This window comes from Eretmochelys imbricata, chromosome 6 (assembly GCF_965152235.1).
Source record: "Eretmochelys imbricata isolate rEreImb1 chromosome 6, rEreImb1.hap1, whole genome shotgun sequence".
Lineage (NCBI taxonomy): Eukaryota > Metazoa > Chordata > Testudines > Cheloniidae > Eretmochelys > Eretmochelys imbricata.
The window spans coordinates 103704781-103720043 of record NC_135577.1 but is presented as its reverse complement, the minus strand read 5'-3'; the positions used below and the strand labels follow the sequence as shown (position 1 = coordinate 103720043).

The 15263-nt window shown below is 42.9% G+C and overlaps 1 protein-coding gene across 4 annotated transcripts in view; it reads left to right on the top strand.

The window, feature by feature from the left end:
* ITPK1 (inositol-tetrakisphosphate 1-kinase) overlaps positions 1–15263 on the top strand; it is a 243707-nt gene that overhangs the window by 121170 nt on the left and 107274 nt on the right. For all 4 annotated transcript variants that reach the window (XM_077819302.1, XM_077819299.1, XM_077819300.1 and 1 more), the window contains one exon: positions 2239–2364. Coding sequence is in view for 1 of the 4 variants with exons in the window: in XM_077819299.1 (XP_077675425.1) it covers positions 2239–2364 (126 nt within the window). In the remaining 3 variants the exon portion in view is untranslated. The remainder of the gene's footprint in view (positions 1–2238; positions 2365–15263) is intronic.

The following is a 15263-nucleotide window of genomic DNA, read 5'->3' as shown; positions in this document are numbered from 1 at the left end:
AAAGGAAGGTGGAACTCTTCCAAATCCTGAACAGTTCAGAAATGTTTACCTTCCATGGCTCTCACTAGAAGACAGAGAATTTCCTTTTTCAAACAATCTGATCCTCAGGTCCACGTAATGTTGGATGAAACTACAGATTGTGTGGTTGAAACATACTTGCTATCCCTTCATCCTTAAAGAGCCAGTTAGAGTGACCTAGTAAGCACTGAATTTCTGGACAGAGTAAACTATTAGAATGTTGAATTTAGTATTCTTGGTTCATGGAGGGAGAAATTCAGATTGCTCCTTGATGGGTATGTGTCCTAATGCCATCTGTCTGACTTGTGTACTATATGTGCTTTGTTTTCATTCTGAAAACATGCCCATCTTTATTTGATGACACAAATAACTCCTATACAAAAAGCGTTTTTCCCAATGACACTGTGCTCAAAAAGCATGGGAGAGCCTTACAGGCTCATTTCTTTTTTTGGGTCATGGCTGGTAGTTACTGATGGGGAAGATTCTTTTCATTTTCTGAGTTTGTCCTTACAGACTGTCCAACTGCAAAGACAATAGGAATGTAGAGAACTAACCAGCCTGGCCCACTTTTGTGCTTCTTGCTTACTGTTTTCCTAACTAGATGATCTGAAAATGGATTGGTTTAGATTTCTGCACCTTTGCAGGGATTAGGGGTTTCAGATCTAATTGAACAGATCCTTTTATGTTGCCTTTCTTATGTAAGAGATGATAGGCTGCTGTGGAAAGTGTCAGTCTGGAACTGGATGTTTTCTTGTCTCTTTTCCTTTCCTTTCCTTTTCATAGTAATTGAAGTTCTAGACTCAAAGCACCTCTACTTTTGGAGAGAAGCATAGTAATTCATTCAGCATGGATCCTGGACTAAGTAGTGTTTCACATAATTTGGACCCTGATCCTGCAAACAGTTGTGTGTGCTTAACTTTTCTGCTGTTACTTGTCCCACTGAAATCAACAAGCAGTACTCACAGTAGTAAAGTTAAGCATGCACATAAGTTTGTGCAGGATCACAGCTGTGACTGGCTAAACTTGTCCACAGTTAAAACTCTGCAAGCGTCCGGCTATTAAAATCAGTCTTGTGCGTGTTCATTCTGGTATGTTTCAGGTGCTTGGTGGACAAACCAGGGAACAGCAGAACCTACGTTAGATGCCTCAACAGAAGATATGCAGGGTGCTCTTTTTTGTATGAAGATGCTTAGGGGCTTTCCAAGGTCCACTACTCTAGATAACCTTAAATCTCACTATTTTATAATCTGTTGTAAATCACTGTACATGGCATCTTACAAACAGACTTGGCCCCTGTCCTGTAGAGATTAGTTGTTTGTTCGAAGAGAACATTAATGATATATGTGTGTGTCTGAGGAGTGAGCTTGCTTTCAGTTTGTTGTGCACACATCTTTTGATCCTTCTCTTTCTTTCCTTTTTAAAATCACTTCTGTTTGTGGTTTTACAAGCTAAAGTTGTTACATGTGCTTAAATACAACGGCCACCGGTAGAAAGAGATTGCACAGGCCACTATCTTTTGACATGTGACTAACTTGTCAGTATTGATAACCTAGCATAGTTGTTAGAACACAGGTCTGTCTGTCTCGATGTTTATACTGAAGGAAATTTTCCAGTCCCCTAAATGAATTAGAAGCTGAAGTCACATAGACACTTTTGAAAATTCTGCCCAAGCTGCTCATCACCGAGTGCCTAACCTGAATGTTGCTCCTTGTGGTTATTCAGCAAAGACCAAAGCACAACATGGTGAACACGTTTCTTTTAAAGTATCAGTAAATGTCATTTACTTGTTTCTTATATGTATGTATGGTGGCACAAGTGAGTTTTGGGGAGGGGTTTGAATGGGGAGAGGGTATGTGTTGATGCCCTAGCTCAGAAAGGGCCAGGTGAAGTGCTCGAGATCTTTGGATGAAAGGTGCTTGATAGTCGTTTGGGTTCTGATGCTTGATATTGGATATAACCTGTTACTACAGAAACCTCTGTGTGCAAAGTTCGACTTTTCAGCTGCCCAGGGAATAGGGACTTTCCGTGTGTTTCTAATGGATGAGATTAAAGCAACATCCCAGTACATTTGGAGTTCAGTGCCAAGAGTGATGCCCAGAACAACACATCACACTTCAGGGAAATATTTTGACACTGAGACCTGAAAAGGGGATGGTGGGGCGATAAAGAATTTGACTGTGGATGTCTTAATAAGTTTCTTTTTTGTGTGACTTCCTCCAGCTCGACCTTACCAAACCGATCGAAGATCAGGGCCCGTTGGATGTGATCATACATAAACTGACAGATGTCATCCTTGAAGCAGACCAAAATGACAGCCAGTCGTTGGAGTTGGTTTACAGGTTCCAGGTCAGTGTCATGTTTCACAGCCCTTGTGCACTTAAGGTGGAGGCAAAAAAAGCAGAGCGTTATTCCGTAGTGTAGACATACTCTTAGTGTTGCCAGTTTAATCCTTTTCTGTGGAGTAGGGACACTTGACTAAACCAGCTCCCTGTGCGCTGCTGCTCATGTACTGAGAGCTCTGGGAAAGATGGCTTTATTGAGCTAGACTGAATGCCATAGCTCTTGGTAAATTTTACATTTTGGAGGTAAGCAGTGCAATACCCCGTTCACCCCGGCATCCTCCTTTCATAATCCTAGAAACAGTGCTACTATCTCCAAAGAGGAATAGGTGTCTGTAGGGTTTTCCCCAGATCCCTGAATACAGCACTGGGCCAAAGAAACATAACTAAACAATTTAAAATATTTTTTTCCTGTGCCAGATTTCTCCAGCTTCGGAGGGGTGCATAGAAATCCTTAGTTGGCTTGTCCCCAACCTTTCCCTATTGAGGAAGCCCTTGCTGTCTCTATCCCCCTAGATTTATGATTCATACAAAGCAGAGCTGTTGTGAATTTTTCTATAGTGTTCTGTCTCCGGTTGAGGAGACTCTTTTATTTCTCCCCGGGAAGTTTACAGTATAGTTCAGATTTACAGGAAAACCATGCAGACACGTCAGTGATGACAATAATATCCAGAGAGCAGGTTTTTCCAAATAACTCCTCCCATTAGTAATGGGAATGCTGACAAGTTCACAGCTTTAAAAGGAATTGTTTCTAGCTGGTGACTTTGTGGAATGATGCATGTTTTTCTTTCAAAGAGAGAGGCAACATTCAACACGGCAGCACAAGAAATTGCTGTGTGTGCTGTTGACATCAGCTTTAAAAATCACAAACCACACAACTTTGGCAGCTTTGCGCTTGTAGGAAAGGGTGTTTTCTCTGCTCTGCTTAATGAGTTAAAAAATCTTCCCCCTTCTCCTGCCTTGGTCAAACTCTTAAGTGAAATAACAAGTTTGATTTGTAGGGATAGCCCCTCTAGTTCTGATTCACTGAGGAGAAGACGAATATTTATCGCAGAGTAAGAGAGATGTTCATTACCTTTTGCGCTTGGAAATTGTGGGAGTTACTGAGAGAAGATTTGGAGGTGGGGGAAATTTCAAATGCCTCTCCCTGGCACTTGACTTTCTCAAACATCAACTAATTAATTAATCCTCACAACACCTGTGTGAGGGAAGTATTATCCTCACTCTGCAAATGGGGAAACTGAGGCGTAGACAGTTTGAGATGTGCCCAAGGCCACCCACTGAGTTGGTCAGAGCTCGGTTTAGAATTCACTAAATCGTGTTTCCCAATCCCATGTTTATTCCTGTATGTCTTGCTGCCTCTCAGTACACTAAATATTACACATTATAAAATAGTACTGTAAGATGTGCTGGCTCGTCCCTTAGTTCCCAAGTGAATATCTTCTAGGTGAACTCCTGCTAGAGATTCAGCAGGTTGATGTATGGACTCAGCGATCCGTTGCTGAGATTAAGGAGTTGCAAAATACAGGGTTGGGGTATCTCTTCCTCCCCAGGATATACACAGGCAACCTCAATTGCAGAACCAGAAGTTCAGCCAAAAGACAGCTGCCCAAAGATAACTAATTAATTGTTGAAAATTCTAGCTGTTAGAAAAGACAGAGCATGTGTACCTTTGTGATTCCTAAGGGAAAGGGAAGATCAGAGTGGGTTTCCAGCAGTAGACACTAGCAGAGATCTTCATCGGTTGCTGTGGAATCCACAGGAAAGAGAAAATACGTGAAACTAAGCAGTTTTTATTTATACATCTACATGCGTGTGTATGTATTTAAAATATGTAGAGATTTCCATGCATTATTTGTTTCACTGATTTTTTTTTTAAACCTATATAACAAATACTGTAGTTTAGATTTATACCTAATTTCCTATGGAGAAAAGTAGTGGTTGACCATGATATTAAACTGAGTTACTGTTTTGCAGCTCCTGGTCCCCACATTTCTGTTGCTGAGATTGTATCACTAATACAAACTATTCTTTTTGGGGACCACCAAGATGAAAGTCAGTTAAACAAGGGAAACCCATTCCAATTAGTATCTGAAATCCAGGTTCTTTTATTCCTAAACCAGAACTCTTAATTGATGTTTTTGTGCACGAGAAGGCCCACTCTGAACTCTAGGGTACAGATGTGGGGACCTGCATGAAAAACCTCCTAAGCTTATCTTTACCAGCTTAGGTCAAAACTTCCCCAAGGTACAAAGTATTCCACCCGTTGTCCTTGGACTGGCCGCTACCACCACCAGACTAATACTGGTTACTGGGGAAGAGCTGTTTGGACGCATCTTTCCCCCCAAAATACTTCCCAAAGCCCTGCACCCCACTTCCTGGACAAGGTTTGGTAAAAAGCCTCACCAATTTGCCTAGGTGACTACAGACCCAGACCCTTGGATCTTAAGAACAATGAACAATCCTCCCAACACTTGCACCCCCCCTTTCCTGGGAAATGTTGGATAAAAAGCCTCACCAATTTGCATAGGTGACCACAGACCCAAACCCTTGGATCTGAGAACAATGAAAAAGCATTCAGTTTTCTTACAAGAAGACTTTTAATAAAAATAGAAGTAAATAGAAATAAAGAAATCCCCCCTGTAAAATCAGGATGGTAGATATCTTACAGGGTAATTAGATTCAAAAACATAGAGAACCCCTCTAGGCAAAACCTTAAGTTACAAAAAAGATACACAGACAGAAATAGTTATTCTATTCAGCACAATTCTTTTCTCAGCCATTTAAAGAAATCATAATCTAACACATACCTAGCTAGATTACTTACTAAAAGTTCTAAGACTCCATTCCTGGTCTATCCCCTGCAGAAACCAGCATATAGACAGACACACAGACCCTTTGTTTCTCTCCCTCCTCCCAGCTTTTGAAAGTATCTTGTCTCCTCATTGGTCATTTTGGTCAGGTGCCAGCGAGGTTACCTTTAGCTTCTTAACCCTTTACAGGTGAGAGGAGCTTTCCCCTGGCCAGGAGGGATTTCAAAGGGTTTTACCCTTCCCTTTATATTTATGACACGTGAGCTCAGTGTGTTTAATAGCTCTTAAATAAATAAGACCATTTCTAATTGTTGGGTTTTGGAAGGAAGGGCACCATGAGTATAAATATGGGAGAAGCTTTTTTTAAAGCTGGCATCTAAATACCAAGATGAAGGATCCAGTATCAGATAAACAAAACAAAGGAATATACACTCTGTTCTTAATGTGGAGACTGAGAAGTTAATGGGGTGCTATCTTGTCTATGTGGCTTGCGTGCTGCGGAGTTGGAGTTGGGATCAAGTGACATCCTCAAATTGAAGCCCTTGCTTTAGCTGATTTATTACATGCTTTGTGGTATTTTTAACATCGTTCTATTGTATCTTGTTACTTTGTCTCTATCACTGGAATAATTTTTTTAAAAAAATCCCTCTCCAGCCCCTGCTGCCATTGACCATATAAATGTTTTGTTAGGAAAGCGTCAGTAGAAGTGATACGAGTCATCTGTTGAGAATACATTTCATCTCTGGTCATTTCCAGAATATAAATGGTGGGTTCATACTTAGCTCCATGACCAGTTCCTTGCAACCTCTTGATCTCATTACTTGACCATAGCTCCTCAGTTATCCTGCTCCATCAGTTCTCTATCCCCTTGTTTGCCATCCTTTCCCTGCCCACCTTGCTAAAGAAGATAGTGCACTTTGTGCCAACTTCACTAGGGAGGGGGGCAGACCTCCAGTGGGTGGGCTGAACAGTCACCACCTATTACTGTGGTAAAGCACATTAGGCTGGAAACCTGACTCCTGGTGTTAGAGCTAAATTGCTTTTTGGTTTCAGTCTTAATGACTGATTTACATATTGCTCAGACTACACTACAGTCTTTGCTGTGCTGACAACCTATCTGTATATGCAAGCTGGATTACTTTGTGGATAGTTTGAGAAATTAGGTCTCAGTGGATTGTTTTGAATAATTTAATGTTTATTCATGGTACAGCGAAGCACAAATAGGTATATTGCTCCTGTCCTTCTATGGTAAGTGGGGATATATATACTTGGTAGTGTCAGATCTGTTTGCAGAACTACCTGACTTCAGCTACGTAGCAACTAAGAGATGGTTGCATTCAGAGCCTGTGTTCTGCTGATGTATGCTACTGTGGCCTTCCATTACTGTGGCCATTTATAAATCTGCAATCAGCTACCTATTATTCATGTGAATGCCATATGGTCTCCTTATTTCATTCCTAAATTACTAAATTGTCAAATTATGTTCTTGACCAAAGTTCTCAGCTCAGAACTGTGTGTCCGTGTGACGGAGATTTTTCTCCTTCTCCTTTGATTCCTCTTCTCTGGGATGTGTTTGGACCATTAATTATTCCGGACCTATGGGTACTCCAATGTATTCAGTGTTAAATATCTCACAGCCTAGTTAAGTCCCTGTTTGTAAAATCTGGGAGCAACTCATTATGAACTGTTCCAATGAATCCCATGGACAAGGTGTATTTTCCCTGAGGTTATTCTACAGCGCTTATCTGTACATTTGGGATGCTAGTCACTCAGCATTTTACTTCTGCTTGGTGGACCACATGATCTCAAACATCTCTCTAGAAGTTGGGACAAACAGAAGAGACCTTACTGCTCTCTCTAGTGTTTGTTGGTTTACATCTCCCCCAACTTCCGCTCACCCCCATACGTGCTCCTAAGCATTTCTTGGGAGTTTGCAGTGTCCCTTATTGACTTAGTCTTAACTTCATGCACAATGTAAAGTATTGGGTCACCCGTCAAATCAGTGACTGTAACTGAAGATATGTTTGAGTCATGATTATTAATGTATAGATGTGAGGACACAGTCAGTGATCATTGCATGTCATATGCAAAGTACCAATGAAGCACTGGCTGAGGAATGTATAACTTATCAGGTTCTTATTTGTGGAACTTGCATCATGATTAATTGCTCTTGTGCTGGATAGACATCTATGCTATTCAGTTCCATTAGTTATTTTCACAGAGCTGCCTGTCTCCAACAACACTGCATTCTTCTGACGGGGCAGAGAGCAAATTGACAGCCTGTTAGCGTTGTATTCTTAATCTAACTTCAATATGTATATGGGGACAAGGACCAAACATAGCCCAGGGATTAGATAACATAACTAGAAGTTAGGGCTCCTGAGTTCTATTTCTACATCTGCTTCTGTCTTGCTGTCACTTTCTCTTGATGCCTCAGTTTAACCATCTGTAAAATGGATTTAATATTTACCCCATTGCTGTTGAGGTTTACTTAACTGTAAAGTGCTTTGAAATCTTCTTATAAGCAGCACTATAGAACAGGAAAACCGTATTATGATCCTTATTAAATTAATCTAAAATAGTCTGATAATAAGTCTGAAGTAATTTACCATAATAGCCTGAATTTGGATAGTGTCAAGTGCTATTGAAAGAAATCTGGTACTTACTCCTGTGTCTGAGGCATATGCCAACATAACAGTAAATAATGCCCTTTGCTTGCCATCTGACATATTAACCAATAATGAGACTTGTTCATTCAGGCTATGTATAGTTAGAAAATGCTCTTTCAGTAGTAACATTTTATATTCATTTTCCAGACCAGATATTAGAGACCGAGGGAAGTATCAGGGAGCATCTCCCTAGGTCAGATGACGTATAAATCCACAAACTGCTATCCCCCGGTATTGGGATTTAATGCATAAGATTAGTTGAATGAGCTACTTTGCTAGGAGCCTTGTAAACTAAATGAAAAGCGCAGTATAAATGTTGAATATCATCATATTGTGTAAAACCAGACCTGCAGGAGTGAGGAGTCGGGATGCAGTCAGTTAGTGCGCTGGACTAGCATCTCTAGAGTTTAAATCCTAGATAATGTCACTTGTGGTCTCCTAGTCCCCTATTTCGTGCACTTCACCGAACTACCATACAGGTTTGCTCTATTCACAATGATTAACCGTCTCTGAAAGTGTTCCAGGAGGGCTTCTGCAGACCAGGACTGAGGAGCATTGACCCAGCTATGTGTGGAAACTTGCAAAATATTTGGCTCTAGGTACTGCCTTTGAGGCCTTCATTTTTAGGAGTATTAAATTTAACCACAAATAAAAACAATAGTGAAAAATCCAAAAATGCATGAAAGGAACTCGCTGTGCTCTCCTCTTCCCTTGTCATTGTTTCTTGGTCATTCAGTGAAGTTAATATCTAATATAGCTTCTCTTTTTGATGATATCTGCTTCTTGCACGCAGTGTGACCTAGTGAATACGGCACTGGACTGAGACTCCAGATACCTGGGTTCAGTTTCTGGCTTGGCCACTGCTTTGCTGGGTGACTTTGGATGAGTCACTTTTCATAGACCATAGGTAAGGCTACAGTTTTATCATGGATATTTTTAGTAAAAGTCATGGACTGGTCACAGGCAATAAACAAAAAATCATGGAAGCCATGACCTGTCCCTGACTTCTAGTAAAAACATCTCTGACAAAGTGGGGAGGGAGAAGGGTCCAGCACCCTGCCCCCTCGCAGTGGCTGGGAGCTTAAGGCACCCCATTGCCCAGTGGCTGGGAGGGGTTCCCCTGCCGCCCAGTGGGGTTGGAGCTGGGGTTGGAGTCTCCCCACCGCCCTGCAGAGCTGGGAGTTGCGGAGGGTGGGGTGGGGCCGGGCCTGCCACCCATAGTGGCAGGGGAGCTGCGGGGGACCCCCTGCCAGCGCTAAGCAGCTCCAGGGTCCCTCTGACACCATAGGCTGGTAGCTGTGCGGGGCTTCTCCGCCCCCACCGACGGCTACTGAGTAGCTCTGGGGTCCCTCTGCTGCCAGTGGCAGCAGCTGGGAGCTGCAGGAGGGGTGGGGCAGCCCGGCACGGCACGGCTGCTTGTGGCGGCTGGGCTCCTGTGGGGTCCCCAATGTCACGGTGGTCACTGGAAGTCACGGATTCTGTGACTTCTGCAACCTCCGTGATGTAATCTTAGCTCTAATCGTAGGGCCAGAAGGGACCACTGTGATCATCTAGTCTGACCTCCTGTATGATATGGGCCATAGGGCTGCCCTGAGTTAATTCTAGTTTGAACTGGATTCTGTCCTTTTAGAAAAACATCTGATCTTGAGAGAAAAATTATCAGTGATGGAAAATCCATCACAACCCTTGGTAAAGTGTTCCAGTGGTTCATTACCCCCAATGGTAAAAGTTGCACCTTTGTTTATAGTCTGAATTTTTCTAGCTTCAGCTTGGATCTTATTATAACTTTTTTTTCTGTTCAATTGAAGAACTGTCTGTTATCAAATTTCTGTTCCCCAAGTTAGGTACCTTTATAGACTGTGATCAAGTCACTCCTTAACCTTCTCTGCATTGAACTAAACAAATTGAACTCCTTGAATCTTTCATTATAAGGCATGTTTTCTAATCCTTTAATCCAGGGGTGGCCAACCTAAGACTGAGAAGGAGCCCTATTTACCAGAGTACATTTCCAAAGAGCCATAGTAATATGTCAGCAGCCCCCCATCCGCTCCCCCACCCTGCTCCAAGGGCCTCCTGCCCACCGGCAGCCCCGCTGATCAGTGCCTCTCACTCCCTGCCCGCACCTCCTGATCAGTTGTTTTGTGGCATGCAGGAAGCTCTGGGGAGGAGCGAGGGCATGGCAGGCTCAGGGGACAGGGTGGGAAGGGGTGGAGTGGGGGCAGGGCCTGTGGCAGAGCCAGGGGTTGAGCAGTGAGCACCCCCCGGCACATTGGAAAGCTGGCGCCCGTAGCTCCAGCCGCGGAGTCGGTGCCTACACAAGGAGCCGCTTATTAACTTCTGAAGAGCCGCATGTGGCTCCAGAGCCACAGGTTTTCCACCCCTGCTTTAATCCCTTCCCTCTCCATGCCTCGTTTCCCATCTGTAAAATGGGAGTAAGGAGACAGACCTCTTTTGGAAAGCACTTTGAGATCTATGGACGATCTATATAAAATCTAAGTGGAATTGTTTATTATAAGGGGATGCGCTTGGTTCTTTCCCCCATCTCTGACGATAACTCTACTGTGAGTCTGCAGTAGCTGTGACTGGAATGGGCTCATAGAGGCAAGTTACAATAGTAATATTGAAATGCTTTTGATTAATTGAACTCAAAGTACTTCTCAGATGTAGAAACTGAGGCACAAAAAGGTGATGGGACTTGCCTGTGAACACACAGCAGGTTAGCAGAGTTTCCTGACTTCTCGTCTAGTGTTGTATCCACTAGATTGTGCTGCTTCATGGTTGTGGTTCTATTAAAAAAAAAAATGGTGTGTTTTTTTTTTTTCTTTCTTTCTGGTGAATGAACTACAGAGGGTGGAAATGCATCTTAGCAAAGTTCTGAATGATATTCCATTCCTTTATAAACCAGACACAGGAACCTCCGGAGTGTGTGTGTTGCTGACTTAGCCACACGCTCTTGTCACTTGCGTGTAGGAAGATCTCACCATGGCTGATTGCACCATTTGTTTGCTGCTCACTGTATTAAAATACATACGCAGGGCTTGGCAGGGCAGAGGAGAGTGCTGACTAGCATGCCAGTGACACTGTTTAGAGAAAGTGCTCTCGTGTCCTCTCAGAGACAGAGGAGAGTTTAGGGGAGGGAGCATAGGAGGGAAGCAGAGTGATAAATATCTCTAAATCTATTGCAAGCCACTGGAAATGGATAGAGAAGTGTTTTCCCAGGGAGCAATAACTCTTAAGAGTCAGTTTATACAGAGAGTCAATTTAAAAAGAAATCAATGAATAAATTTAAATATGTACACTGATGAACCCCGCAACTGAGCTATTTGAGTGTATATGACTGTGCGTACGTGATTGTGGTATTTGTGACCTCCTAGCTATTGCATTCAAAATGGGGAACTGGTTTCATTCTCTTCTTGTTCAGTAAATTGGGGGAAGAAACTCTCTGATGATCCTGAGCAGACCAGACAGTCCAGTTTTTGCAGTGCTTGATATATCCTTTTCAGCTAGCCAGTTGTCCTGCTATTGAATATAATTTTCAGGATAGAAACTGTTGCTTCTGTTACTGCTGTTCTAAAAAACTGGATATGATGAACTGGAGAGCAGTGTATCCTTTATGGTGTTATGAGAAGAAATTGGATAGTCTAGATTTGTTACGGCTCTTCAAAAGCTTAAAGCATCAACAGCCTTATCTCGGAAAAGAGAAAGGGCCAACCTTTGGTTTACCACCTTAGGTGTATCTGTGGTCTCAGTGATAAACTGCTCCAGCCCAGTGGGTACACACTGCTGATGGACTTGAAAACCCCTCTGTCTTTCCCTTGGACTACCTCTAAGGTGTGCTCTCACTTCTCCTCTTAAAACATAACCATGTAAACCGACTGAAAATGGTGAGGACTATTCGTCTGCCTCTGAGGGGCTTGTAGCTGAAGAAACAGACCCCAACAGCTGACTTCCACATCAGCTAGATGTGGTGTTCTACAGATCAGCTGAGAGATGGTGTGACTGGGATCCCGGGGGGTGAGGGGGAGAACCACTCTGAGATTGCTTAATTAGGGCACACTGCAAAGAATGGGGCAGACAATCCCCCAAATTGGTGGTTATTTTAAGACTTAGATTTACTAAGCCAGCAACAAAACAGCTTCTACAATACCTTACTGGTTACCCAGAAATCAGAAATACAGTTTCCTTAAAGCAACCCAGCCTTGAGCTCTGACCCAGACAGCCAAGATTATCGAAAATCTTGTTTATCATATAAAAGTTCTATCAATTCAAAAGGATCGGACACATTACTCCACTGGTTAATGAATATTTTAGATTTTACCCAAATAAATGCTTACAGTCAGTTTTTTTATTAACTAACTAAAATTTATTTTAAAAGAGAGTATTGGTTAAAAAATCATTATACATACAGACACGAATAGAGTTCTTAGGTCAGTTTCATAGTACAGATGGTGAGCTTTAGAGTTGCAAAAAGTCCTTTCCAGAATTAGTTCATTAGGTTATAGTCCAATGTTCAAATATTTAATATCCGAGTGATTCAGAATGAAACTGGACTTATGTAGCAGATGTGGAAGTCAGCTGTTGGGGTCTGTTTCTTCAGCTACAAGCCCCTCAGAGGCAGACGAATAGTCCTCACCATTTTCAGTCGGTTTATTACTTAAACTTCCCTGGATGAAGCTTAAGCAGATGCGAGATGAAAGGAGCAGGGCCCAAGATTTCTTTATATAGATCACTGGCAGGCTATGATAGCCTCTTGACAGCAGGTGTTCCTTGGCTGAAGAATAGTGTTTTTGAAGTAACCTCCTATTTCCTAAGCATGACCTACCGGTAATTAGCTACATGGATTAAGATAAAGAAATTGCCTATCTCCTGCCATTTATAGGTAGTTTGCGGTATACTTCGAAGAGAAATTAAAACAGTGTTATTGCTACCTTCACAGTTCATTTAAATGTTAACATCTTCTTTTGATCTCTGAATTAATACAGGGATAGACAGGAATTATTTGGTGACATTGTCAACCTCTAACAACATATATATAAACACACAAAAAACCAAAGCGTCATCTACTAATATGTCTCTAAAGGTTGAATCTGGGTCAATTAGCCTGCTGGTAGTGTAACCCTTTCTGGACCTGTGTCACAGCTGGACTTCTGACAGCCTCGTTTGCATCTGTAAAGGTGTGCTGTGCAGATGGGGCCCTGCTGCAAATTGCCCTCCACTGTGTTAGTGATGGGGGATGACGACCTAATGATCTCTACCCATCCTGAAAAAGGGACCTGATCCAGGGTCCAGTGACATCAGTGGAAGTGAACATCTTGGGCAAGGAAGTCTTTCCATTGGCTAGGCTTTGTATCCGATCCTTCATTCTGGGAGGGTAGAGATCAGTAGAGGGTCATCACTCCTGATTAACGTTGCATTCAAGCTTTAGGGCAGAGATGTGAGTGAGAGCTAAAAACTGTTCAGCTGACCTGGAGCCCCTACGTTTTGGTGGGTTACTAATTGAATTATTTGTTGGAGAAAGCAGTTCCCGGATGCCTGGTCCTGCTACCATAGTGCCTCATCAGAGGAGTTAAAGGAGCAAGACACTGCATCTGGCCCTCGAGTTTTTTTGGAGACAGAATAGGTCCATTTCAGGTCTGCTGCGGAGATTGATCTAATGTGGAGGGAGTGTTGTCTGATCAGAATTTTCCTCAATCCTTTGTGGCTCCTGTCTGACTGATGGAAGCCTGGAGCAAGAGAGAGAAACCAAGCACCCCCACCAGGTCAGGCTGGGAATACATAGGCTCTCTGAATGCTATGGCAATTTAAATGCCGATGCTCCAATGAATGTTTTTTGCTAGCAAAAAATCCTCACATTCTCTTAGTGAGATGGCCACCCCTGCTCCTACATTCCAAGCAAAGTTTACGACTCTGACAAGCCAGCGTGTCGGTTTTGTCTTGTGTAAAAGGCTGTGACTAGGGAAACCTCATTATGTTCTGATTAGAACAGAATACTAACCAGATGCCTCTCTTCACTCTACAGGGACACGGGCAGATTTATTCACTGGAACTCCATTCTAATTTGACATATTCAAGACGATAGTGTATGTGGTAGAAGATCCACAGGCTTGTTTAATTTGTCCTCCTGAGCTTCTTTTTTGTTAATAGATTCTGTTACATCAGCCTTGTGAAAAGCTAAATCACCATCTCTCCCTACATGCAGGTTTCTGTTATCAGTGAGCATTTTAAGTGTGTAAGCTTTACTTCTGGTTTGGTTTTTATACTTTCTACTGTCTCTCCTTCTGAACCCTCTCACCCCAAACTTTGCCAGGAGCAGCTGGTGCCCTTGTTTCCCTATATTCCTAGACCATGAGCCCTAGCTAGAAAATTTTCTTGTGTTTTCATAGAATCATAGAATATCAGGGTTGGAAGGGGCCTCAGGAGGTCATCTAGTCCAACCCCCTGCTCAAAGCAGGACCAATCCCCAATTAAATCATCCCAGCCAGGGCTTTGTCAAGCCTGACCTTAAAAACTTCTAAAGAAGGAGATTCTGCCACCTCCCTAGGTAACGCATTCCAGTGTTTCACCACCCTCCTAGTGAAAAAGTTTTTCCTAATATCCAACCTAAACCTCCCCCACTGCAACTTGAGACCATTACTCCTTGTCCTGTCATCTTCTACCACTAAGAATAGTCTAGAACCATCCTCTCTGGAACCACCTCTCAGGTAGTTGAAAGCAGCTATCAAATCCCCCCTCATTCTTCTCTTCTGCAGACTAAACAATCCCAGTTCTCTCAGTCTCTCCTCATAAGTCATGTGTTCCAGACCCCTAATCATTTTTGTTGCCCTTCGCTGGACTCTCTCCAATTTTTCCACATCTTTCTTGTAGTGTGGGGCCCAAAACTGGACACAGTACTCCAGATGAGGCCTCACCAGTGTCGAATAGAGGGGAACGATCACGTCCCTCGATCTGCTGGCAATGCCCCTACTTATACATCCCAAAATGCCATTGACCTTCTTGGTAACAAGGGCACACTGTTGACTCATATCCAGCGTCTTGTCCACTGTCACCCCTAGGTCCTTTTTCGCAGAACTGCTGCCTAGCCATTCGGTCCCTAGTCTGTAGCGGTGCATGGGATTCTTCTGTCCTAAGTGCAGGACCCTGCACTTATCCTTGTTGAACCTCATCAGATTTCTTTTGGCCCAATCCTCCAATATATCTAGGTCCCTCTGTATCCTATCCCTACCTGCCACTGTATCTACTACTCCTCCTAGTTTAGTATCATCCGCAAATTTGCTGAGAGTGCAATCCACACCATCCTCCAGATCATTTATGAAGATATTGAACAAAACCGGCCCCAGGACCGACCCTTGGGGCACTTCACTTGATACCGGCTGCCATCTAGACATGGAGCCATTGATCACTACCTGTTGAGCCCGACAATCTAG